At 44.4% G+C, this 27446-nt stretch overlaps 1 protein-coding gene across 1 annotated transcript; it reads left to right on the plus strand.

Annotated features, from left to right (window-relative positions):
• The first annotated feature begins 1934 nt into the window (after window positions 1-1934).
• On the plus strand, window positions 1935-27446 carry caspa (caspase a). The gene is made up of 8 exons (XM_080210624.1): window positions 1935-2087; window positions 6069-6341; window positions 9267-9385; window positions 13783-13959; window positions 15023-15257; window positions 16014-16142; window positions 22261-22370; window positions 23771-27446. The coding sequence occupies exons 1-8, from the start codon at window positions 2075-2077 to the stop codon at window positions 23861-23863; spliced, it is 1149 nt and encodes a 382-aa protein (XP_080066750.1). The 5' UTR covers window positions 1935-2074; the 3' UTR covers window positions 23864-27446.

A 27446-nucleotide genomic window follows, 5' to 3' on the forward strand; every position in this document is an offset into this window, starting at 1 on the left:
GCGCTACAGCACGCTAGCGAGCAGGGTGGGCGCTACAGCACGCTAGCGAGCAGGGTGGGCGCTACAGCACGCTAGCGAGCAGGGTGGGCGCTACAGCACGCTAGCGAGCAGGGTGGGTGCTACAGCATCACTGGCGAGCAGGGTGGGCGCTACAGCACGCTAGCGAGCAGGGTGGGCGCTACAGCACACTGACGAGCAGGGTGGGTGCTACAGCATCACTGGCGAGCAGGGTGGGTGCTACAGCACGCTGACGAGCAGGGTGGGTGCTACAGCATCACTGGCGAGCAGGGTGGGCGCTACAGCACGCTAGCGAGCAGGGTGGGTGCTACAGCACGCTAGCGAGCAGGGTGGGCGCTACAGCACGCTAGCGAGCAGGGTGGGCGCTACAGCACGCTAGCGAGCAGGGTGGGCGCTACAGCACGCTAGCGAGCAGGGTGGGCGCTACAGCACGCTAGCGAGCAGGGTGGGCGCTACAGCACACTAGCGAGCAGGGTGGGCGCTACAGCACCACTGGCGAGTAGGATGAATGGTCGGGGGCTAAGAGGACACACTGGTGGGCTGGGGCGCGGGGGCGGTGGTGGGCTGGGGCGCGGGGGTGGTGGTGGGCTGGGGCGCGGGGGTGGTGGTGGCCGGCTGGGGCGCGGGGGTGGTGGTGGACTGGGGCGCGGGGGTGGTGGTGGACTGGGGCGCGGGGGTGGTGGTGGACTGGGGCGCGGGGGTGGTGGTGGACTGGGGCGCGGGGGTGGTGGTGGACTGGGGCGCGGGGGTGGTGGTGGACTGGGGCGCGGGGGTGGTGGTGGACTGGGGCGCGGGGGTGGTGGTGGCCGGCTGGGGCGCGGGGGTGGTGGTGGACTGGGGCGCGGGGGTGGTGGTGGCCTGGGGCGCGGGGGTGGTGGTGGACTGGGGCGCGGGGGTGGTGGCCGGCTGGGGCGCGGGGGTGGTGGTGGACTGGGGCGCGGGGGTGGTGGTGGCCTAGGGCGCGGGGGTGGTGGTGGCCTAGGGCGCGGGGGTGGTGGCCGGCTGGGGCGCGGGGGTGGTGGTGGACTGGGGCGCGGGGGTGGTGGTGGCCTGGGGCGCGGGGGTGGTGGCCGGCTGGGGCGCGGGGGCGGTGGTGGTCGGCTGGGGCGCGGGGGCGGTGGTGGTGGGCTGGGGCGCGGGGGCGGTGGTGGTGGGCTGGGGCGCGGGGGTGGTGGTGGCCTAGGGCGCGGGGGTGGTGGCCGGCTGGGGCGCGGGGGTGGTGGTGGCCGGCTGGGGCGCGGGGGTGGTGGTGGCCGGCTGGGGCGCGGGGGTGGTGGTGGACTGGGGCGCGGGGGTGGTGGTGGCCTAGGGCGCGGGGGTGGTGGCCGGCTGGGGCGCGGGGGTGGTGGCCGGCTGGGGCGCGGGGGCGGTGGTGGTGGCCTAGGGCGCGGGGGTGGTGGCCGGCTGGGGCGCGGGGGTGGTGGCCGGCTGGGGCGCGGGGGTGGTGGCCGGCTGGGGCGCGGGGGTGGTGGTGGCCGGCTGGGGCGCGGGGGTGGTGGTGGCCTGGGGCGCGGGGGTGGTGGTGGCCTGGGGCGCGGGGGTGGTGGTGGGCTGGGGCGCGGGGGTGGTGGTGGGCTGGGGCGCGGGGGTGGTGGCGGGCTGGGGCGCGGGGGCGGTGGCGGACTGGGGCGCGGGGGTGGTGGTGGACTGGGGCGCGGGGGCGGTGGTGGACTGGGGCGCGGGGGTGGTGGCGGGCTGGGGCGCGGAGGTGGTGGCGGGCTGGGGCACACTGTAGGCAGAGTGGGGGTTACAACAAGAGCCGAGTGGATGATGTGGAGGACAGCCCCCGCTCCGGCCTCCCGCTCAGCGCCGAGCGGCCAGGGGACCAGGACTCAGTCCCTCACCCCCATCCTGTCACCCTCCCCGCCCCGCCAGTCCAGTGCGGAAGCTGCTTACTGCCTCTTTTCCGGGAGGAATCTGGTCTCCTGCCATTTCCTACCTGGCGCCCAGTTGAAACTTCTGTCCAATCAGAAATGAAGCCAAATCGAAAGTTGGCTGGGACCGGAAAGGCGGGCTGAGCGATCAGGATTCCCTATAGAGCGGGTGAGGAGGCAGGATGGAGGCAGCAGGTAAATGTGTGTGTGTGTGTGAGTGAGTGAGTGCTCACCGATCAGCCTCTTTGTCCACTTGTGCTCCTCTTACTGCATCACTGGGAGAGCCGGACCCGCTTCGCACTGAGACACTGGCTGTAAGGAATGGCCCTCACCTCCTGGCCATTGCTGGTTGTTTATACCGCTCACATTTGCTCCCTGACGGTCTGCGAGCCTTTGCAAAGCGAAGTGGTTATTAAAAATTAAAAAGTGGTGTCCTCCACGGGGTTCCTGTGTGAACAGGGACAGAACAAAGGCGTGATTTGCCATTCAGCCTGAAGACCAGCAGAGTCTAACCACAAAACGTCAATGAGTCTTATTTCAATAAAAAGTCTGACAACACCAGGTTTTAGTCCAACCGATTTATTTGATAATACTCACAAGCTTTCGAGGTTTCCCTCTTCGTCAGGAAGAGGGACTTCTTTCCCTTTTCATCAGCGACGTTTGGAAAATAGCCACCAAGGCATCCGCTATCACCTCCGCCATTTCTTTCAGAACCCTCGGATGCATTCCATAGCAATCCATAGACAGAATATAAGGTGTGAATGGCCAAACAACAGAGAAGCTGAAATCAGAGAGTAAGCTGTGACAGATGAAAATGGGGAGGGGTAGGAATGGGTGGGAGAGAGGTAAAATTGAGAAAAGAGGAGGGAGGGGAAGCAAAGGGGGAGAAAAAATACGGGAAGGGGAAGGAAAAGCTGTGTTTGATGATGGAATTGCGATACATACAGGATAGGAGCAGGAGTAGGCCACTCGGCCTCTTGACCCTGCTCCACCATTCAATAAAGATCATGGCTGATTTGATTGTTATCTCAATCCCATATTCCTGCCTACCCTGAATAACATTTCAACTCCCCCCCCCCCCCCCCGCAACCCTTGTTAATCAACTGAAGGTAGCAGAAATAACAAGAATAATCTGTCAAATACAGAGACCTGTGGTGTGGAAGATGATAACCAGGAAATTATCTGCAATGGTTGTGGGAGGGAATTGTAAATATTTCATGCGTCACTTAGAATGGAACTGTCACAGGAAACTAATCCTTTTGAGGCATTTTCTGCTCAAATTGAAATATTGAAAAACTGCTTTTGTCACTATTTCCATGAGAATAAAACAATTCCAAACTGTGGCGTAGAGTCTGAGGAGTTTACATTGAGTGAGTAAATCTAAGGGGATCTCAGAGAGAGTGGTTTAGAGGGGAACTAATTCAACACTGCTGTGAAAGATCTTGTGCAAGAGTGATCTGAGGTAGAGAACTCATTTTGAAAGTTTTCTGTAGGTTTTTATTCATTGGGTCAGTCTCCGGGTGTGAATGCAGCTCCGATTTAAAAAGTCTTAATGATGACTGTGAAACCATATTTGCTTGTCATTAAAAATCCATCTGGTTCACTCATGTCCTTTTTCTTCCTTTTGGATTTGTTGGTTTTAAATAAATAAACCTCAAGTCTGTTCATGGAGGAAATATGATATAAAGAGCAAAGTCATAGAACATTGAAAAAAATATTCAATTTTATCATTTCCTTCAATGTCAGGTATCATCATTAATCCGGAGAAAGTTCCCTCTCAAATTTAGAAACTTTTTCTCTGAACTGCCTTTGAAATATGATTGTCCTTTTCATAATTTGCCAGCTACATTAATAGTCCACGTGCATTAATATAAATTGTGTTTATGTGTTTGGATCCAAAGGATTCTCATTAAGTGAATAAATGAAGGAGATTTATTGTGTTTAAAGAGATTGTTTAGTTTAGACCTGGATTATTTGTATTGGGAAAGGAGGTCCAAAAGGATTTTCTGAAGATGGGTGAAATAATTACTGTGAGCAGGTCGGAGAGAATCATGTTAAAGGAGTGGGTTAGAGGGGATCACATGCAGGGATCAAATCAAAGAAAAGGCCAAGTTGTGTTAGTTAATTACTTAAAACAAAGACTTGGATTTTGAGGTCAGCAGCAAAGTAGTAGTGCTAGAAGTAAGCTATCCACAATGATCTGATTATCTCTGATGTGTGGACTCCCCCTTTCCCCATGTTAAGTTGAATCTGGAGTCAAGGGGATTTCTGGCCATCCAGTAACAATGGTGTCATCAAGCAGGAATTCCCAGGCTACAGACCAGTATTTAAAATCTCCTGATTATCCTTCACTTTCGAAATTTGTTTTAGGAACAAAATAAAGAATGGGATATGTAAATTAGAAGCTGAAATATCATTAACAAACTCCAAAAAATTACTTTTAAAGATTTATCGAACTTTTATCAGTTGAAAAATTTGGTATTGCGTGAATATAAAATTAGCTTTTTAGGGCAAAAAATTTATTCAGCAGAAGTTCTGACTTCGTATGCTATTCAAATCCCAGTTACAACTTGTTAGCAAAGCATAACTTTCTCAGAGATATTTATACATAGAGAAAAATAGAGTAAACTTGGAAATTTGGAGCTCAGCAGAAGTCCCAAGCAAAGGAGCATGACTAAGGTACTTGCTATGTGAGAGGGGATATGGCCTGCAAAATACAGCCTTGATACTCCAAAGTCAGTGCCAAAAAATGGAATCAACATTGTGACTAGAGGCTGGTTGCGAGCAGTGAGTGTCAAATCAGATGAATGGGTAATATCCTCCTTTACAACATGCCTCTGTCTAATCAGCATTTCAGATAAACCTTTAGTGATGTTGGGGCTATCCTTTTTTTTGGTGAAATATTACACGTCCCAACAAGCAATAAGCTGGAAGCTCCTTTATAAAGGTGTTGTGTTGCTCTCTGTTTTGTTGTCCTCTGTTTTGTGCTGACTTATTCTGGTTAATGTTAATCACAAAACAAAAACTATGTACAGGCTCCATTTTAGTTTAATGGTTGTCTACATTTTATGATTTTTCTGTCATGTTGATTAACAAAACATTTTGGTTATTCTTTCTCATTCACTCACGATTTAAGACTTTAGCATAATTTGCTAAACTCCATTGATTTTTTTTAAGGTTCTCTAAGTTTCATCCTCTTTAGTTAAGGGATGAAATGTAGCTGACATCATCAGCATTTATTGTTCAATCCTATTGCCATTGAGAAGGCAATGGTGAGTCACCTTCCTGAATACAACTAAACAACTTGCTAGGCTATTTCAGACAGTTACTAAGGATCATCTACCACGAGTCTGGAGCTACACATGGATGGACTGGGTAAGATTGGCAGATTTCCTTCCATGAAGAACATTAATCAACCAGCTGAATGTGCTTAACGATCTGATAGTTTAATGGTCACCATTACTAATATTAACTTTTTCTCCATATTGTATTTATTGAATTTAAATTCCCCACTACCATGTATTTGGGCCATTAGTCTAGTGTCGTAACCACTATGTTGAAGTTCCCTTTATTATTTATTATTTTGTTCCATTATCCAGAGATAACATTTTGTTCATTTTTGTTTTATAAAGTGTAATGTCTGGCATCAATGTTTGGTGTCCTATTGGAAACTCAGGCATGTACTCCTTCAGTGCTCAGAAAATGTGCACCCGAATTTCTGCTCTGGTGGCTGGGATATTCTGTGGAGAGTATATTCTTAAAAAATACGGCATTACTATGGACATACACCATACTATACACACAGCCACCTGCATTCTTAGTAATAATCTGTAATAAGCTGCTCATTGAAGCTGCACAGTAATACTATTGGTAATAATCTGTTCCCTGAACCCACATATTAATAAAATTAGTTATATTCCATTCACAGCCCCTTGTGCAACAACACTTTACAAATGCTCTGTTCACTGATTCTGCACAATAACATTATATAAATCCTCCACTCACTGATCCTGTACTACAGTGTTACAGATAATACTTAATTCACTGGTTGTGTAAGGTAAGCAAAAGTTTTGTAATATTCCAGCAATGACTCTTTAAACTTGTATCCAACCCACCGGTATTGAAGTCATCTGCAAGTAGAAGAACAAACAATTAAGTTTATTGTCTTCATTTCAGACCAGAGACTGAAGCGGCTGAGAACAGAATTACTGAATGGTCTCAGCAGTGGTGTCATTGCTGATCTGGTGGATGAAATGCAAGGGGCAGGTGTGATCAATACCTCCGAATCTGAAGATATACTCCAGGCAAACTTAACAACGAAAAACAAAGCCAGAAGTCTTGTGGACACTGTTTCCAGAAAGGGAGCTAGAGCCAGTGAAAAATTCATTGAGAGTCTAATTGAAGCAGATAAAGAACTGTGCAGAAAATTGGACCTCTGTCTGGTGAAAAGTAAGTGACAGAAAAATATAATGAATGCAGGAGCGGTGACCAAGTGTCAGCAAAGCATTCTGAAGTGGAAGAGGTTGCTATCATGTAACAACGGAAGGTGCATTGAACCCACCGAGGAACCGTGTGCTTACACTATCTATCCCCAAAGCAGGGGCTCTCTGTGCACACACTGTCCCCAAACCAGGTGTCTGTGTACTCGCACTGTCCCCAAATCAGAAGATCTGTGTACTCGCACTGTCCCCAAACCAGGGTGTCTGTGTGCTCGCACTGTCCCCAAACCAGAAGGTCTGTGTATTCGCACTGTCCCCAAACCAGGGTGTCTGTGTGCTCGCACTGTCCCCAAACCAGGGGATCTGTGTGCTCGCACTGTCCCCAAATCAGGGGGCCTATGTTCTTGTACTCTCCCCAAATGAAGGGGGCTGTGTGATCAGGTGAGTGGATGAAGGGGCAACACTCCGAAAGCTAGTGGCTTGTGCTACTAAATGAACCTGTTGGACTTTAGCCTGGTGTTGTGGGAAAAATATCAGCAGTGGTGTGATGTTTTCTAGCTGTCTCTAGATAGTAAATCTATTGTTCATCTCTCTCTCTCTCTCTCCCCCCCATCTCTCTCCACACCGCCCCCCCCCCCCCCCCCCCATCATGGGGCTGGTCTGATAATTTAATGCCACTTTTTATTCAATTTTCTTAAAAAGTAAGAATCTGCATATTGTCACACCCATTGAGAACAACTAGTAAACTTGGAAAGTAACTGAGTGCATATTACTCATAGGAACTGAAATCTTAAAACTTGTATTATTATCACACCAGGTCTCATGAGTCGGACAGATCAATTGATTTAATTTGTATTTAATTCTTTTTAAGGAACTTCTATGCACTGTGTACAAATAACGAAGCAGCAGAATAAAACCACATTGACTGGATTAATGCCTGATTTAAAAATCTGACCATTCTGCATTCTGCAGCCCTTAGCAGGCAGCATTCCACCCCCAATCCTTCCAGCACTTGATTACTTGCTGGCCATGACCTGTCCACCAAGCCATTACTTGTCCAGCATGCAGTCACTTCCAGTCTTTGACATGTCCAGTAGATGGCCAGTCTCAGTCCTTGACATGTCGAGTAACCAGTCGCTCCCAGGCCAGGACCTGTCTACCACTTTCTCCCCATCGGGCCTTGACTCATCCAGTTTTCATGTCACCCCTAGACTGTGTCCCATGCAGCCACTGGTCACTCCTAAATCTTGACACATCTAGTAGTCAGTCATCACCAACAATAATCTCTCAAAGAAAGAACAAAAAACAATACAGCACAGGAACAGGCCCTTTGGCTCTTCAAGCATGTGCCGATCACGTCCTATCGAGACCAACTGCTTATATCCCTCCATTATCTGTCTGTTCATGTGTCTATCCAGATAAGTTTTAAATGTCACTAATGTAACTGCCTCAACCACCTCACTTGGCAGTGCATTCCAGGCCAAAACCACTCTGTGTAAAAAAGCTTTCTCCACACATCTCCAGTAACATTTCCCCCCTTATCTTGAACTTGTGTGCCCCTTGCAATTGTCATTTCTGCCCTGGGAAAAAGCTTCCAACTGTTCACCTTATCCATACCTCTCATAATTTTATAAACTTCTGTCAGGTCGCCCCTCAACCTCCGTCTTTCCGGGGAGAACAATCTCAGTTTATTCAATCTCTCCTCATAGCTAATCCCTCCATACCAGGCAATATCCTGGTAAATCTTTTCTGTACTCCCTCCAAACCCTCCACTTCCTTCTGATAGTGTAGTGACCAAAATTGGATACAGTATTCCAAATGTGGTCTAAACAAGGTTTTATTTAACTGTAACATAGTTTGCCAAATTTTATACTCAATGCCCTGTCCGATGAAGGCAAGCATGCCATATGCTTTCTTCACCACCTTTTCACCTATGCTGCCACTTTTAAGGAACCTGTACTCCCAGATTTCTCTGTGTTTTTATGCTCCTGATGGGTCTGCCATTTATCTTATAGCTCCCACCCGAATTGGATCTACCAAAATGCATCACCTCACATTTGTCCTGATTAAATTCCATCTGCCATTTCTCCACCCAATTTTCCACCCTATCAACCGCAAACTTGCTAATCACACCAGCTATGTTTTCTTCCAAGTCAATTATGCATGTATTACAAACAGCAGAGGTCCCAGCACTAATCCCTGCAGAACATGACTAGTTTCAGGTCCTGGACCTTTTGAGTTGTTGATCTCTGATGGTGTTTGCCCCACTGCAGTTGCTTGTCTCTTCCACTCATAATCCTCATTACAGTGAGTTCTGTCCAAAGTACTACTACCTTTCCTGCAGCACACTGTTGTAAATCTCTTGTACATGTTGCTAAATTTTCTCCTTCCACGTATTGTGCGTTTGCATTGGATTATGACCGTTAATGAGATAAAGCCCTCTACGTGTCAACTGTATAAGTTAAACAACTGAGTGAGTCACAGTGCATTTTATTTATAATTAGCCTGAGTCCATGAGCAACCAGTAAGCGTCTCTCTGTTTAGAGAGCAACATGCAGTTAAAGCTTGAGGGGGACCACTCCACGTCAAGCATGACCGACCAGGATCTCCGCGCTCTTGGGCATGTTGGAAGGATTAAGAGGCTAATTGTCATCATGATATTTCCTTCCATAGTCCTGGTCTGAAGCCCACAGCTTCTGGCTTAGAAGCAAGTGCACTACCTAATGAGCCACAAAATCTGCATGTGTAAATTACACATCTATCAAGATATCCATCAGCAGATTTATTTGTACAAAATCTATTAGAATTGCAAATACAGTGCTGATATTAATATATTCCATTTGAAACAATCGCTGAATCATGCTTTGTGTACGTGTACTGCCTGTTGGAAATTGCAGAAAAACAGAATCTCTCATTCCATTTCTGTGCTCTACAGGCGTTGCATCAATCCCAACCACTTCCACTCCAGCAGTATCAGACATGGCTTTGTCTGAGGAGTGGATAACTCCATGCACACAGCAGGACTATGATGCAATTTCCCAGAAGAAGAGTGAGGTATGTACTGACATCCTGAGCTTGTATAATGTTGTAGACAGTGAGGCGCTTAAACGTGCTGGAGTTGATTACTGAAGGCCGCACAATTTGGGAATTGGCTCCTGAGCTTAATGAAAACAAATTAAAGAGTGCTTGGACCCAGTCCTGTTTGATGATTGAGGTAAATCTCCATTGTACAGTGGAACATAGAACACTACAGCACAAACAGGCCCTTCGGCCCTCAAGTTGCGCTGATCACATCCATACCTACCAAGCCATAGAACTACCTGTAACTCCCAATCCCATTAAATCCTATATACTCATCCAGAAGTCTTTTAAAAGACCCCAGTGAGTTCTCCTCTACCACCACCGATGGCAGCCGATTCCACTCACTCACCACCCTGTGAGTGAAAAACTTACTCCTAACACCTCCTCTGTACTTGCTTCCCTGCACCTTAAACCTGTGTCCTCTCGTAGTGACCATTTCAGCCCTGGGAAATAGCCTCTGAGAATCCACCCTATCTATTCCTCTCAACATTTTATAAACCTCTATTAGGTCGCCTCTCAACCTTCGTCTCTCCAGGGAGAAGAGACCTCGCTCCCTCAACATATCTTCATAAGGCATGCTTCCCAATCCAGGCAACATCCTTGTAAATCTCCTCTGCACCCTCTCAATAGCTTCCACATCCTTCCTGTAGTGAGGCGACCAGAATTGCGCATAGCACTCCAAGTGGGGTCTGACAAGGGTCTTATAAAGTTGCAGCATTACCTCCCGACTCCTAAAATCAATCCCTCGATTAATGAAGGCCAGTACACCATATGCCTTCTTGACCACATCCTCCACCTGCGAGGCCGATTTGAGCGTCCTATGGACCCGGACCCCAAGATCCTTCTGATCCTCTACACTGCTAAGACTCCTGCCTTTGATATTGTACTCCTTCATCCCATTGGTCCTGCCAAAATGGAACACTACGCATTTATCTGTGTTGAAGTCCATCTGCCACTTCTCCGCCCAGTCTTACATCCTATCTATGTCACCCTGCAACTTCTGACATCCCTCCAGACTATCTACAACACCACCAACCTTCATATCATCGGCGAACTTACTAACCCATGTCATTTATGAAAATGACAAACAGCAAAGGTCCTACAACAGATCCCTGGGGCACTCCACTGGTGACTGACCTCCATGCAGAAAAAGGCCCATCCACAACCACTCTCTGCCTCCTGCAGGCAAGCTAGTTCTGGATCCACAAGGCCAAAGCCCCTTGGATACCATGCCCTCTTACCTTCTCAAGAAGTCTTGCGTGGGGGACCTTATCAAACACCTTGCTGAAATCCATGTAAACCACGTCCACCGCTCTTCCTTCATCAATGTGTTCAGTCACATTTTCAAAGAACTCAACTAGGCTCGTAAGGCACGACCTGCTTTTGACAAAGCCATGCTGACAATTTCTAATTTTTCTAAACTTCTCTAAATGCTCATAAATCTTGTCCCTCAGAATCCTCTCCATCAACTCACCAACCACTGAGGTCAGACTCACCGGTCGGTAATTTCCCGGGCTATCCCTGTTCCCTTTCTTGAAAATAGGAACCACATCCGCAATCCTCCGGAACCTCTCCCGTCTCCATCGACGACACAAAGATCATCACCAGGGGCTCTGCAATCACTTCCCTCACCTCCTACAGCAACCTGGGGTACATCCCATCTGGTCCTGGCGATTTATCCATCTTGATAGAATTTAAAAGTTCCAACACATCCTCTTTTTTAACGTCCACATACTCAATCTTTTCAGTCTTTTAAGTAACATTAAAGCATCCCGTGACACTGAGTTGCTTTGCCTCTTTAGAACCATAGGGCGTGATTTTAATTTGATCAAAGCGAATGGATTCCAGGTGAGTTAAAATCAAATCCCATATATAAGAGTTTCCACACAGAAGAGTCCATTGGGCTCATCTTGCCTCTGCTTGTACTAGTATCATGTTAGAACTGATAAAACAAACAAATAGAGGTTTAATTAGGACTAGGTTAAGTCCTACTCAAGACCTAAAGTATACAAATTTAACAACATTGAACAAGGTTATTATCAAAATTAGAAACTATAAGTATAGTTGGGTCAAAATTCAAACCTGAAAAACTTAATTAGATAAATAAAATACAATAGAGATGGTAGAGTGGGCAGTGTATTGCAGCTGTAGCATGTGAGAATCGGGACACATCAGTGAGATCCACAACAACCATTTCTGCAATAAGTGCCCGCAGCGCAAGTAACGTCAGCTTAGAATTGGTGAGCTGTAGTCCAAGCTTCAGGGAGGGAGCAAGTTTCCAGGAGACAGTGACACCACTTAGGTTAAATACTTCAGATTTGGTCCATGATTAGGGAAAGATGGGAATGAATGAGGCAGGTAGGAGACCCAGAAGATAGCATTGGATGTCCATCCCTTGGATAAAGCCTTTCCTACTTAGTTTGAAAATCCTGAGACATTTTGGTGAAGTATGATTTGTGGGAGGTGAGGCTGAAATGTACCTCAGCTATTTAATCAATAAGACTTGCAAACAACACCATCACCCCACCCCTCCCCCAATCCCCTTGACACCACAGATTTACCATGGCTAATCCACCTAACCTACACATCTTTGAACACTAAGGGGCAATTTAGCATGGCCAATCCACCTAACCTGCACACCTTTGGACTGTATGAAATTGCTTCTGGGGACAGGGCATTGCCTCTGTTTCACTCAGCATGCTAACTTGCTCATTTCTACTGCCCAAAAGTTTATAGGAGGTAATGGCCCAGTAGTATCATTGCTAGACTGTTAATCCAAAAACTCAGCTAATGTTCTGGGAAACCTGATTCGATTCCCGCTTTGGCAGATGGCGGAATTGGAATTCAATAATAAAAATCTGCAATTAGAAGCCTACTGATGATTGTGAAACTATTGTCAATTGTCAGAAAAACCCATCTCGTTCACTGATGTCCTTTAGGGAAGGAAATCTGCTGAGCTTACATGTTCTGATCTACATGGGACTCCAGAGCGACAACAATATGGTTGACTCTCAACTGCCCTCAGGCAACTAGGGATGGGCAATAAATTCTAGCAAGCTAGTGATGCCCATGATCCATTAATAAAAAAAGTAGATCGTGGGTGCGCTGAAACTCATGGCTTTTCAGATGCTACATAGATTTTAGTCTTTCTGGACAAAGCCAATCATTAAATACCTAAGAGACACATACACAATCTACATACAAGGTAAAAAAAACCCCAAAAAATGCTTTATTACATTCGGTTATTCAGGCAGAAAGAATAGCCTTTGAAAAGAAAGACCACAAAGGAAGACAGAAAAAGGACAAGAAATGGGAGTCAAGCGGTTGCTGCGATTGAGTTACCGCCAGTACAGATGCTACCTTCTGTGCTGTAGTTTATGTGATTTAATGAAACACAAAAAAACTAATCTGTCCTCCGTCCAAATGGCTTTAATGTGGATATGCTGGTGTTGGACTGGGGTGGGCACAGTAAGAAGTCTCACAACACCAGGTTAAAGTCCAACAGGTTTATTTGGAATCACAAGCTTTCCTGGCACTGCTCCTTCCTCAGGTGAGTGAGGAAGGAGCAGTGCTCCAAAAGTTTGTGATTCCAAATAAACCTCACTCACCTGAGGAAGGAGCAGTGCTCCAAAAGCTTGTGATTCCAAATAAACCTGTTGGACTTTAATCGAGTGTTGTGAGACTTCTTACAAGTGACTTTATGAAGACTATTATACAACTTCGATCCTTCTGATTTTGAGTTTTTTGCTAGCACATTGGGAGGAAATCCTGAAATTGCAAGTGTGGGTAATGTGACTGGATTGATTCCATATTTGGGATGCATCACAGGATAGATCAGTGTCTTGATTGGTTAGGTATCTGAAATGTGTGCCTTGATTGATTCGATGTCTGGAATGTGTGTCTTGATTGGTTAGATGGCTGGAATGTGTGTCTTGATTGGTTAGGTGTCTGAAATGTGTGTTGTGATTGGTTAGATGTCTGAAATTTGTCTCTTCGTTGTCTAAAATGTGCCTCTTGATTGGTTGGGTTTCAGAAAAGTATGCATTGATTGGTTAGGTGTTGGGGATGTATGACATAATTGGTCATTGCTTGGGGTGTGTGACTGGGTTGATTAGATGTTTGGTTTATGTGACTGGTTCAATATCTGGAATTTATAGTTGGACTACTCAGGTGTTTGACATATGTGATTGGATATAATGGATGCTTTAAATTATGGATCTAAATCTGTTGGATATTTGAGATTTGTGACTGAATTGCCTCAATTTTAGATTGGGTTACTTATTGGATTGTGATGTAGCTAGCATTCCAATGTCTTTGAGTAATTGAACATGAGTAATAGCAAAAATAACAGCTATAACCTTTTTTTCTAGGTATACATGACATTGCCAAAACAGGCCAGAAAACGTTTGGCTTTGTTGATTAATAATATTGAGTTTGAGGAACCTAATATGAAGAGGAGAGGTGCCGAGGTAGATGAAAAACAAATGCAGAAATTGTTGAATGGCTTTGGATACCAAGTGGAAACGCACAACAATTTAACAGCAGAGGTAAAGTTTAATGTTTGAAATGTTCTACTCAGTTCAGTGTTCATAATAAATTCCCCTCTGTATTTGACTTGACTGTGTTCCACAATATCCTTTCTTTTCTTCTCTCAGATGTAGGCCAGAATAGGCCATTTCAATTCTTCGATGACTGAATTACATTGTCTGTTAAAGTGAATTTGCTAACCATACTAGCTCAGGGTTAATTATTTTATTTTCCCTTTGAATTGTGTTGAGTTAACTTCATGATTTAAAAGAAAATCTGTGCTCCCCAGAATAGATAAAAATGTTTTACATGTAAAACGAATTGCTCCACAGCATCATATTAGTTTCATTCAGGTAGTGAGGACTCTACTGAACTCGACTATCTCCTGGAGAAAAAAACACTTCATGCCAAACAGTCAAAAATTATCCCATTTGTCAGTATTGCAGTGCTTCATTGCACAAACCAAATATAATTGGAAAATACTATCCATGAGCAAATATGACATTGGAAAGTCCAATTCAATAGATATGACAGCTAAATTGAGACCCTCTTCTTCAGAACAAGTAGCTGTACCTTCCACCACGGTGTTACCTCATGGACCAAATATCCATAGACAGCACTTCTCTCTGGGACATCTGATCATTGTCCCACTTTGGGTAACCAAGTACTTAAGATAGTCATTGCATACACCTTTGTTACATAAATTCTACCTTCCCATACTGTAGACTGTTAAAGACATTACCTTTCTAATTGTGAAAAACTGCATCACATAGAATCTTGCTACCCAGATACAGAACAGTATGATACGTACAATTGACTAACTTTTGACATTGAATTTTAAACTGGATTATTCTTGCAATTCGCCTACCAAACGTCCTGTCAGAATTCCATATAGCACAGAAATTCACATTACGGCTAGTACACTATAAAAGTCATATATATGAATTGCATGAGTTCTTAAAAATTAATTATTATCATATATTTGAACTTGTATTTGTACCTTTATCGTAAATTGGACCCATTTGAATTTGGGGTGCAAAAACCCTGTTCAAATGCATTGATGTACCATGAACTGTGTTTCAGGAAATGGAGGAAGCGCTGAAAGCATTTTCAAATCGAGAGGAACACATGCAGTCTGACAGCACCTTTGTTGTTCTCATGTCCCATGGACTCCGAGATAAGATCTGTGGCAAACGCCACAATATAACGACAGAAGATACTTTCCACATTGACAATATCTTCAATATTTTAAACAACAAGAACTGCAGAGGACTGAGAGGAAAACCCAAAATTATCATCATCCAGGCCTGCCGCGGAAGTGAGTGTTCTTCTAAAAACTTGTACAATCTGCACATATGCTGATGGGTACACAATCAGATGGGGTATAAAACAACAAATAGATTAAGTAGCATATTTGAAAAAGAATAGCAGCCCCAAAGTGTGTTATTGAGAAGAGAAGTTTTTATTGAATTCAAATTTCACCTTCTGCCTTGGTAGGATTCGAACCTGGGTTCCTGGAGCATTTCTCTGGAATACTAATCCAGTGACAGTACCAATACACCACTACCTCTCCAAATCTCCAGATTTCAGATATTTTGTTGATAAATTTTATGTCCTCTGATGTGTTGAATTGAAAGTGACTGGCAGTATAAAGCTTTGTTTCAGATTGTCATGCTATCCAGAGATAAGCTTGAATTCCTGGTACTTCATTTTTTTTTTGTCTCAGATGGCAATCATAGTACTGACCTCCAAGTCCACAGTGCTTTTCATTTCAGAAAGAGTCTGCTTTGTGTTGACTGTTGATTAGAATTTCATTGCTATGAGTTCAAAAATATTGCTTCCTTTGCAAATATTCCACACTTTCTTTGATATTCATGGACACATCAATCAAATGGAGGCAAGGAAAGGTAATCAGTCAAATTATCACACGAGAACTGCGACTGATGTGTTATTCAGTAAGCAACTTACTGTCGTTGAGTGGAAGAATAATAATTGACCTACTCAGTCATCAGTTGGATGATGTTCAGTTGAAGTGGGTTAACATCCTTGAGTAATTTGTGTGGTTTCTTTGCAGCAAACAAGGGTTATGTCTATGTCAGTGATTCTGCAATCCCAGCACCCAGCGAGGATTATGAAGAAGATGGCCCTTTTTACCAGGTTCACAAAGAAAGTGATTTTATCTGTTTCTGTTCTACTACCCCAGGTAACTGCACATTACTAATATGAACAAGTTCTGCTTCTCAGTGGCATAGCTGGCAGTTCATTCCTGAGAGTAGCCTAATTTGGTGCAGTTGTTAAGAAAATATAGGATTGTTTTTCTATATTCCTATATACCTGTATTCTGAGGACACACAGCTCTATCTCTACACCAGTTCTCTGAACCTCTCCGCTGTCTCTAAACTGTCGGAGCACTCAGCACTGGCTAAGTAGAAACTTCCTTGAACCATATATTGGGAAGACCAAAATTGTGGTCCTTTAATTCCCTGCCACAAGCTTTACTCAATATCCATCCACTTCTTCCTGGCAACAGGCTGTTCGTAATCTTGGTGTCAAATTTGACCCCACAATAACCACTTACCCCATACAAGCACAAATCCCACTGTTCGTACTTCTTTAATACCTCCTTACTCTGTCCCTGTCTCAGTTTATCTGCTGCTGAAACCTTCATGTTTGTATTTGTTACCTCGAGACTTTACTATTCCAACACACTCCTGACTGACTTTCCATCTTCTACCCATCATAAACTTGATGTTGTCCAAACTTCTGTCCAACCAGCCCCATTCATCCATCACCACTGTCACTACTGACCTACATTGGCTCCCAAATACACAAGATCCTGATTTTAAAATCATCATTCTTGTTTCCAAATCCTTTTGTGGCCTCAAACCTCTCAATTTCGATAATCTTCTCCTCCCGAAGATACCTGCATTCTTCTAATTCAACCTTGATGTTATTTGCTGTGTCATTGGTATCTTCAGCCACCAAAGCTTTAAGCCCGGGAAATCCCACCCTGGACCTCTCTACTTGGCCTACTTCTTTTAAGATACTCCATAAAACCTTCTCTTTAACCTTTTGGTTACCTGCCCCAATATCTCCTTAAGTCGTTGGTGCCATATTTTGTTTCATAATGTTCCTGTTAAGTATGTTTGGGCAATTTATTACACTAAAGTTGCCAAATAAATTCAAGTTCTTAAGGCACTAACAATCTGGGAGAGACATCAGAGGTCAGAGAGCAATAGCAATTTTCCAAGAGAAATGATAAGGATCTGAGAAATTGATTCAGTGAAAGGCTGAGATTTGCTCATATTTATTCATGATATGCCTTGATTTCCAGCAGCTGTTTTTGAGATTGAAATGTATCTATTACTTGGAGAGAAAGGGAGGGAGGAGACCCATACCATAAGGTTAGACCTGTAGCAAGGACATGATGCTGAACCTCTCAAGTCAGTTTTAAAAGTCGCATGGCACTCTTTTAAAGAAAAGTCAGTGGGTTCTCCCCAGCCAATGGTTATCCCTCAATCAGCTTATTTACACATGATCTGGCAGCACCTATTAGGAGAGAAAACAGAGTTAACCTTTCTAGACCTTTGACTCTTTGTCAGAACTGAAGGGAGGGAAAATATGCAAGAACTTTAAGAAATTGCAACAAAAAATAGCAACTTCAAGAGCAAAAGATGGTCGTGTGTGTGTGTGTGTGTGTGTGTGTGTGTGTTTGGGGCGGTGGGGGAGGGAAGACACATATGAAATATTAAGAAAAATGGTGGTTTAAAATGGAGGAGAAATGTCGAAATCTAAAGTCCTGAGGGCTGCAATGTGACCAATCGGAAGATGAGATGCTGCTACTCCAGTTTGCGCCAATTTCAGTGAAACATTGCAGCAGGCCAAGGACAGACATGTGGACATGAGAGCAAGGTGCTGGGTTAAAATAGTACACAACAGGCAGTCATGCTTGGGGACTGAGCAAAGATGTTTCTCAAAGCGGTCACCAGTCTGTGTTCAGTCTCCCCAGTGTAGAGACCACCACATTGGGAGCAGCAAATACAATAAACCAAACTGAAGGAAGTGCAGGTGAAACACTGCTTCACCTGAAAGGAGTGTTAAACAGTGAGGAGGGAGGAGGTAAAGGGGCAGGTGTTGCAGCTTTTGTGATTGTAAAAGAAGAGGATGGGAAGTTGGAAGTGATGGAGAAGTTTACCAGGGTGTCACCGAGGGAGTGTCCCTATAGAATGCTGGCGGGGGGGGCGGTGTCAGAGGATGATGCTTTTGAATGCAGAGGCTAAAGGGATGATAAGTGAAGGGTGACTCAATCATGGTTCCAGGAGAAGGGAGGGAGGGGAAGGGGTGAGGGCAGACATGTGGGAGGTCGGTCAAATCTGGTTGGATGCCCTGTTAACTGTACTGGGAGGAAACCTTAGTTAAGGAAAAAGGCAAAAATATCAGAAGCACGTTCTGAAAGGGTGTCATCATCAGAACAGATGCATTGGAGGTGCAGAAACTGAGAGAATAGGATGGAGTCCTTGCAGGAAGTAGGATGTGAGGAGTTTTAGTTGACGTTGCAGTGGGAATCAGTAAGTTTATCAGTCTGTCACCAGAAATGGAGACAGAGAGGTCAAGGAAGAGAAGTGAAGTGTCAGAGATGCACATGTGAAAATGAGGGAGGGGTGGAAATTGGAAGTAATTTTTCTAGGTCTAGACAAAAGCATGAAGCAACACCACATCATCTATCTTTTGTTCTGAAAGGTGCAATTTTTGGTTTCAATTTCTTAAAGTTCTTGCACATTCTCCCTCGTGTCAGTTATGATGAAGGGTCAAAGAACTCTAAAAGTTAATTCTGCTTTCTCTCCTAATAAATGCTTCAGACCTGCTGAATTTTTCCAGCATAGTCTGTTCTTTCTTCAGATTCTAACATCCGCAGTATTTTGCTTATTTCACTGACAGATGATTTGGCCTTGAGCATTAAATATATGCTGACACTATGAGCATAGTATTGAGGGCGTGCTGCCTTTTGGAAAGTATGTTAATCTGAGATCCTGTCCTCCCTCTCAAGGCATGATTTGAACATCACTAAAACTGTTTAATTGGACATTTATCTCGTTGCTGTTTGTGGGACCTTATGGTGTGTAAATTAGCTGCTGTGTTTTCTATATTACAATAGTGACTACACTTTAAAGTATTTAATTGGCTGTAAAGGGCTCTGTTATGCTTTGAGACAGTTAAATATGTAGAAATACAAGTCTTTTTTTATGAGATGGAGCTGTTTAGTTTAATTATAATGATAAGTTAATAGTCTGGGAGTGATTAATTTTTTTCTAGATCAGGAAGAAATTTCAAATATATTTAGAGGGATATGCCTTACCTTCCTTGGGCAGTGAATGGGGTGTCAGGGAGGGGTAATACCTTTGGTGGGGGAACATGTCACGTCCTTTCAGGACGGTTTGTCCATACTTTGTCCCCAGCTGGCACTCAGCTCTCACCTGTGGCTCCCTGTAGCTGTTTGCATGTGACAGTGGCCACACCCCAGGCAACGGCCTCAACAAGCCGGCTAAACCAAGTGAGGGTAGCCAACGGGTCTCAACCCTTGGTGAGATAGGTAGATGTCTATCCCAGCATGTGAAGACAGAGTCCGGCGGATTGAGTGGAAGAGACCAATGGAAGGTCCAACGGTCAAGAAGGCGGTCTCTGCAAGCGACGTGGAACGCGAAGAGCAAGACAAGACACACAAGATGTCCTGGTCATCTACTGCGCCTAGTCCCACCTCCAGCCATCTTGACTCTTGCATTGCCACTGATCTAGATGGGAATTGGGAAGAGAGAGTGAGGCTAACACTGCGCAACTCTCCCTCACTTTAATCCAAATCAAGCGTTAGTTTCGACACGACCATAATCATCTTTAGTGTCCTGTTCAACCCTTGAAGTCCAGTGGCGATGGGTGAGCGACGAAGCAACAGGTGTGGATACACTGTAGTCACGGACCTGCACGCAGGCGGCTCAGGTCTAATGGTCGTTTTCCGCTGACCGAAGCAGCAGTGGAACTTGGCATCTACCTGGGCGGCTGAGCAGTTCTCTTCAGGAACACACTGCTCACCTCCGTAGAATAAGGAAGGAGCAAGAAAAGGTGCCCTAAACATTGCCTGCTTCACTACAATCTGGCCAGTTTACCGCGGCAAAGCTGCCACCACATTCAACTGACATCTGAATTGTGCCACTTTCTAGCTGCCGTTCAGATTACTGGGGAATTAGTCGACCCTGTAGATTTAACATTACTGCTTGTGGCTTTGACTAGTACATCTGCCACACCTGCTGCAATGTACTGTATCCAAAATCCATCTGCTGGAAGCTGGAATTGCGTCTGTAGTTGGAAAAATGCTTGAATCCGTCATCAAAGATGAAATAGCAAGGCACCTAGAAAATAATGGCTTGATCAAGCAGATGCAGCACGGATTCGTTAAGGGGAAGTTGTGTTTGACGAATTTATTGGATTTCTATGAGGATGTGACTAGTGCGGTGGACAGAGGGGAACCGGTGGATGTGGTGTTTTTAAATTTCGAAAAGGTGTTTGATAAGGTGCCTCACTAAAGCTTGCTACAGAAGGTTAGGGTGCACGGAGTTGGGGGTGAGGTGTTAGCGTGGATAGAGGATTGACTGTCTAATAGGAAGCAGAGAGTTGGAATCAATGGGTGCTATTCTGGTTGGCAGTTGGTGACTAGTGGAGTGCCGCAGGGATCGGTGCTGGGACCTCAACTGTTTACCATTTATGTAGATGATCTGGAGGAGGGGGCTGAGTGTAGGGTGACGAAATTTGCTGATGACATGAAGGTGAGTGGAAAAACAAATTGCGTGGAGGGTGTGGAAAGTCTGCAGAGTGATCTGGATAGGCTGAGTGGGCGAGGACCTGGCAGATGGAGTATAATGTTAGCAAGTGTGAGGTTATCCACTTGGGCAGAAATAATAGTAGGAGGGATTATTATTTAAAGGGTGAAAAGCTGCAGCATGCTACGGTGCAGAGGGACCTGGGGGTCCTTGTGCATGAGTCGCAAAAACCCAGTCTGCAGGTGCAGCAGGTGATCAAGAAGGCGAATGGGATGCTGGCCTTTATAGCGAGGGGGATAGAATATAAAAGCAGGGGGGTCTTGCTGCAACTGTACAGGGTACTGGTGAGGCCGCAGCTGGAGTACTGTGTACAGTTTTGGTCGCCGCACTCGCGGAAGGATATGTTGGCCATGGAGGGAGTGCAGAGGAGATTCACTAGGCTGATACCGGAGGTGAGGGGGTTGGACTATGAAGAGAGACTAAATAGACTGGGTCTGTACTTGTTGGAGTTTAGAAGGATGAGGGGGGATCTTATAGAGACGTATAAGATAATGAAGGGGATGGATAGGGTAGAGGTAAAGAGACTCTTCCCGCTTAGAAAGGATAGCAAGACTAGAGGACACAGCCTCAAGATAAGGGGGGGGGGTGGCAGTTTAGATCAGAGTTGAGGAGGAACTTCTTCACTCAAGGGGTGGTGAATCTCTGGAATTCTCTGCCCGTTGAAGTGGTGGAGGCTACCTCGCTAAATATATTTAAGTCATGGGTAGATAGGTTTTTGACAGACAAGGGAATTAAGGGCTATGGGAAGAAAGCTGGAAAGTGGAACTGAGCCACTTCAGATCAGCCATGATCTTATTGAATGGCGGGGCAGGCTCGAAGGGCTAGATGGCCTACTCCTGCTCCTATTTCTTATGTTCTTATGAGAGCTAGCAGATGATAAAGATAACATGTTACTTTCAAGTTTCTGAACTGGCCTGAGGTTGTTCATCTTTTGTTTCTGAGGTTGACAATCCCTCCTGGACACCCATATTGACATGCAGTATATTCTTGTTGAGGCAAGTTCCTGGTATTTAATCCTGGTGTTTTATATGCAGGGTTGAGAGCAAGGGTGCCAGAAATACTGTTCAATAATTACAATGAATTTAAGATTGTGATTTGTGTGAGCACCCATATAACCACATATTGCATTTCAAAGAGTTTGTAATTATTCATTTTTTTCCTCCCTTTACCATATTCCCTGGGCTGAGAAAAAAATGTCCAGTTTGCACGCAATTCCAGCTTCCAGCAGATGGATTTTGGATACAGTACATTGCAGCAGGTGTGGCAGATGTACTAGTCAAAGCCACAAGCAGTAATGTTAAATCTACAGGGTCGACTAATTCCCCAGTAATCTGAACGGCAGCTAGAAAGTGGCACAATTCAGATGTCAGTCGAATGTGGTGGCAGCTTTGCTTCCTCTCTTATGGGTGACAGGAATCCTTCACTAACACTATTGTCCTTTTCATTTTGCAGAAAATGTATCTCTTAGGCATGTTGAAGCAGGAAGCATATTTATCCAGAAGTTAGTCGAGGTAATGAGGCAAAATGCATCGAAATTTGACATCGAGGAGATTTTCTTCAAGGTAAGGCAACAAGACAACTATTGCAGCGATTGAAGAGATCCCCTTTGCCAACCCTCCACCCTGGAGCATGGACAGATCTTTGCTTCAGAGACTCTGCCAGTGCTGTTGTCTGATAATTTGCCAGAAAGGCTGTAAGAGTTTTCCTTCATATGTGGGATATAACGGGACTTGCCTCTGCGTTTCTCACATCATCTCACAACCACTGACAGGGTTGCAGAGACAGAGAGAGCAATCTGAGGAGGAAAATCAAATATGTGAACCTTCAACCACCACTCCCTACCCAACCTTTCCTGAATACCAGAAAAGAAGAGATCATTAAAGAAATTATCTTTACACCACACTGTGTCCAGAGTCCAGTATTCAAATCTGAACCCTCCAAAGTCTAACACTGGAATCTTAATGCCTGAGTTTGCTGATAAAGTGGTCCAACTTATTGTGAGTCACCACCTGTCATTAAATGGTAATACAAGTTAATATTTAGTGAGTTGCGTTATCCCTGTGTTCCACAAATGGATAATTGTGAACTTGGGTGCAGTGGCTATACAGGAAATCAGGAGGTTCCCTGACTGCCAGCAGGAATGATTCCATACACTGCATTATTGACACATAACTTTCACCTTATCACTGTAAGAACCTGTCTGCCCTTGACTGCAATACTGCCATCCATTACGTGTGTTATATGGAACTTTGTCTCTTCAAAAGTAGTTTTTCAGTGAGTGACAGCTTCAGTTAAATTATTATTTTTTAAAAATTGGAAGTTTTCTCATGTGGGTCATGTCTGGGACACCCAGACAGAGCTAATTGTGCAGTATTTCACTTGTCTGGTCTTCCTTACAGTCACTGAGAAATGTGACTTCAGTCTTATTCTCCATCCATGAAGATTTAAACAGCAATGTGAGAGTTACAGTAGGGGAAGTGCAGTGTGTGGCAAAGTATGAATGAAGAAGTATGAACAACCTAGAATAAAATATTAAAAGGTGGCGAAGGTTTGGGAAAAGGGCACCAGTATTTCTAAAATAAAAGCAAATTACTGCGGATGCTGAAACAAAAACAAAAATGCTGGAACATTTGTGCAGGTCTGACAGCATCTGTGGAGAGAGAATAGAGCCAACATTTCACGTCTGGATCATCCAAATTTATTTGTTTTCCCTTTGTAAGCTTTCAACTTTCCATTCTGCCATTAAAGGCACCTTGCTCATTGTACTGCTGAGGTTTTCCAGCATTTTCTATTATTGCACCAGTATTACTATTAGGAATAGGAAAGTGTTTGAAATGAGGACTATATTATGATGCCATGCTAAGCAGCAGGGAAGCCCACCCAAAGTTTGGTTAGCTCTGTTGAAAACTATTGCTGTTAATTTTAGTTGGTAACTGCAACTGTGTGACGTCTCCCCCTTCAGGTCCAGCAGGAATTCCAGAGCTTTACCAGACAACTACCTGTGAAGGAGCGAGGCACGCTGATGAAGAAATTTTACCTGTTCCCTGGCATTTAACACATCAATTCCCAGAAGCGAATCTCAACCTGTGACCCTGGGTCCCAGCAGCAGAATTACAGATCAAAATTAGTCTTTAGATCAAAATTAACATTCAGCCTTCAGATCTGCGACTTGTATGTTAGAAGATTCAGTGCTTTTTAGAGAGTAATTTTTCCAAGCTTTCGCTGGTGCAAGGGAAATTGTGTGATAGAGGAAGGAGGTTATGCTTCACTGAGTATGCTAAAAATTATATTTGGTGCCTAAGGATACATGTGCCAGTTGCTTCCGGTCCTAATTTTTGACAAAGTTAGTGCTTTTATTTGCTTTGCTAGTGGATTAGTGTATTTCTTCACCAAGTCTAAATTAGAGTCACAGTGGATCAGTGCATTGTTAAAGTATGTAATTTACTGTCACCTATATCACTGCTGGACAATCAAACGTGCTGCTGTACTCGGTCGATTGAGTAACCTACTATTTGGGAACCTTCTTTGTCCCTAAGTTAATCCAAAATTGAGGTTAATGGTCAGGTGTGATTTATCTTCCCACAGGAGTTACTACTAGCTTTAAAACTATCAAGACTAATTTTATTTTAGCAGGGGATTGTCCTTTTCTTGGTCTCTTGTTACTTTTCCTGGGACCGGATGTTTATTTGTTTTCCTTTTGTTAGCCTTCCACTTTCCATGTTGCCTTCAGGGCACTTTGCTCATTGTATGCTTATCCCATCTTACCACATGCAGCACAGCATGATGCAGAAAATGCCCACTTTCAAGCTTTGATGCCAGTGGGGAATGCTGATGCCACTTCAGGAAGTAGCACAATTACATTTTTGAGTCTTCCCAGGAATCCCCAGCCTCTGTACTTTCACTGCATCATAGGAAGCGAAATAGGCATTCAGCCTGTTCCACAATTCCATTAGCTAAAGAAATGCCTTGGAATATGTGCAACAAAAGTTCACTCAATCAATTCCTGGGAATCTCTTCTGTTTTGAGGAGAGATTGAGCATGCATTCTTTGGAGTTTAGGAGAATGTGAAATAATAGGGATCAGGAGCTAGAGTAGGTAATTCAGCCCTCTGAGCCTGCTCCGCCATTCTATATGATCATGGCTGATCCCCATCTCATCCTAACTCCATTTCCCTGCCTTTTCCCCATAGCTCCTTATCCCACTTTTGATTAACTGTTTATCTGTCTTTTTCTTAAATCTATTGATTGATCCTGCATCCACTGCACTCTGGGGCAATCAGTTCCATAAATTCACAATCCCCTGTGAGAAGTAATGTCTTCTCCTCTTTGTCTTGAACCTCCCTGCTCTCACTCTACAGTTATGGCCTCGTGTCCTAGACTGTTCTAAAAGGGGGAAGATTCAATTAGCCTTTACTTCATCAATCCTGTTGAATATTTTATATACCTCAATCAAATTCCCCCTCATTCTCCTGTACTCCAAGTACAAGCCCAAGCTACTCAACCGCTCCTCATACAACAGCCCCTTCAAACCTGGAATCCAGTGAACCTCTTCTGAACTGCTTCCAGCACCAGCACATCCTTCTTCAAAGAAGGTGACCAAAACTGAACACAATACTTCCAAGTGTGGCCTCACCAATGCCTTATAGAATTGTAACAACACTTCTCCACTTTTGTATTCTGGACTGTTTGCAAGAAATGCCAAGTTCTAGTTGCCTTCCTAATAACATTCTGCACCTGCAAACCCCCTTTCTGAGACTCATGCACAAGGACACCCAGATCCCTCTGCACAGATGCCTTTTGAAACTGTTTCCTATTTAAATACTAATTTGCTCTTTTATTTTTCTGGCCAAAATGTATAACCTTGCATTTATCCATTAAACTCCATCTGCCAGATTCTGGCCCATTCCCCTAGTCTGTCAATATCCATTTGTAATCTTTTTATCTCTTCATCACTGCCTGCTTTCCCACCTATCGTAGTGTCATCAGCAAAGTTCACTATGTTATACCATGTTCCTGCTTATAGATCAACTGAACCCTGCAGGACCCCACTAGTTACAGATCGCCAAGAGAATGACCCATATATCCCAACCTTCTGCTTTCTATCAGTCAGACAATCTTCAATCCAATGATAGGATCCCTACAGTGCAGAAGGAGGCCATTCCGCCCATCGAGCATGTACCGACAACAATCCCACCCAGACCATATCCAATTAACCCCATGTTTTTATCCTACTAATCCCCTGACACTAGGGGGCAATTTATCATTGTCAATCAACCTAACCAACTAACCTTTGAACTGTGGAAGGAAACCGGCGCACCTGAAAGGAAACACACGCAGACGGTGACCTGAGGCCGGAATTGAACCAAGGTCCCTGGTGCTACGAGGCAGCAGTGCTAACCACTGTGCCAATATGCCGCCCAATTGATCACCTCTCTGAAATGCATAGAATTCTTTCAGGGTTTGACTGAGTAGATGCTGAGAGGCCATTTCCTCTGGCTGGGGAATAGACAACTACAAGGCCATGTTTCAGGATAAAGGGTCAACTGAGATGAGGAATTTCTTTATTCAAAGAACTCTGAACTTTTGGAACTCTCAACACCAGAGGGTCATAGATGGTTGGTTGATAATATTTAAATCTGAGATTGATTAACTTTAGAAATTAAGGAATATGAGGACAGGGTGGGAAAATGGAGTTGATGTAGAAGTTCATCCACAATCATATTGAATAGAAGAGCAGGGTTGAGGCACCACATGTTCTAATCTTGCTCCTATTTCTTAAGTTCTTATGTTTTAGTTAAACTATGAATGGCCTGTACTTGAATTCCATTTACTTACCTGATCTCGCGGTACCCTTGTCTAACAAAACTCTCGGCATTGAAAGCTCCAGTAGGTCCAGCAACCATAGCCATCTGGGCGTGAAAGCTCCCTGATTTTACAACCCTGTGTGTGGAAAAGCGGTCTAACTCTCATTTTAACATTATGAATCCTCATTCTCAATTGTCCCACCAAAGCAAATAGTTTCTCCCTACCTTTACTGTTGAATTATTTTATCATTTTAAACATCTGAATCACATTAGCCCCCTCAATCTCTTGGTACTGAAGGGAGTACAAGCTAATTTATGTAACAGGCCTAATGTCTAACCCTCTGAAGTCAATCTGGTGAATCTGCACTGCAGCACATTGAAGGCTAATATATCCTTCCTAAGGTACAGTGCACAAAACTAAATGCAGGTGAGGTCAGACTAAGGTTCTGCACAACATGTCATTTACAATGTGAGTGATCAATATTTATATGAGGACACCAATAAGTTCTTGTGGAATTAAAGTAGTTTGGTGTCAATGCCAAGCCTGGGCAGCAGAGGGCAGTCACTGCCAGGTTTTTGCATGTTTGGGGTCACTCATGAAGTGAAGTTTGCCATTGTCTCTGTTTGCATTGCTGTCTTCTGCTGAAGACCTCAGCCTCATATTATTCTGTTCAGTGAAACTCACTCTATCCAAAACCCTTTCAACAAATCCCAAATTATTAAATCCAGCAGGTGTACTATTCTCACTTTTTTATGTGTATGTTGGAAACGCTGTGAAGTTGACTCTTGATTTTTTTAAAAATGTTTCTGTTTTATAATAAACCTATTATTTCAA

Source organism: Carcharhinus amblyrhynchos, chromosome 23 (assembly GCF_965287045.1).
Source record: "Carcharhinus amblyrhynchos chromosome 23, sCarAmb.v2.hapA, whole genome shotgun sequence".
Lineage (NCBI taxonomy): Eukaryota > Metazoa > Chordata > Chondrichthyes > Carcharhiniformes > Carcharhinidae > Carcharhinus > Carcharhinus amblyrhynchos.

What these genes read in the sequence shown, in the direction of transcription:
- caspa (XM_080210624.1), top strand. An exon ending in TTTCCCAGAAGAAGAGTGAG is followed by an intron (nt 9,386 to 13,782) that starts GTATGTACTGAC and finishes CTTTTTTTCTAG; the next exon opens with GTATACATGACATTGCCAAA. An exon ending in CATCCAGGCCTGCCGCGGAA is followed by an intron (nt 15,258 to 16,013) that starts GTGAGTGTTCTT and finishes GTTTCTTTGCAG; the next exon opens with CAAACAAGGGTTATGTCTAT.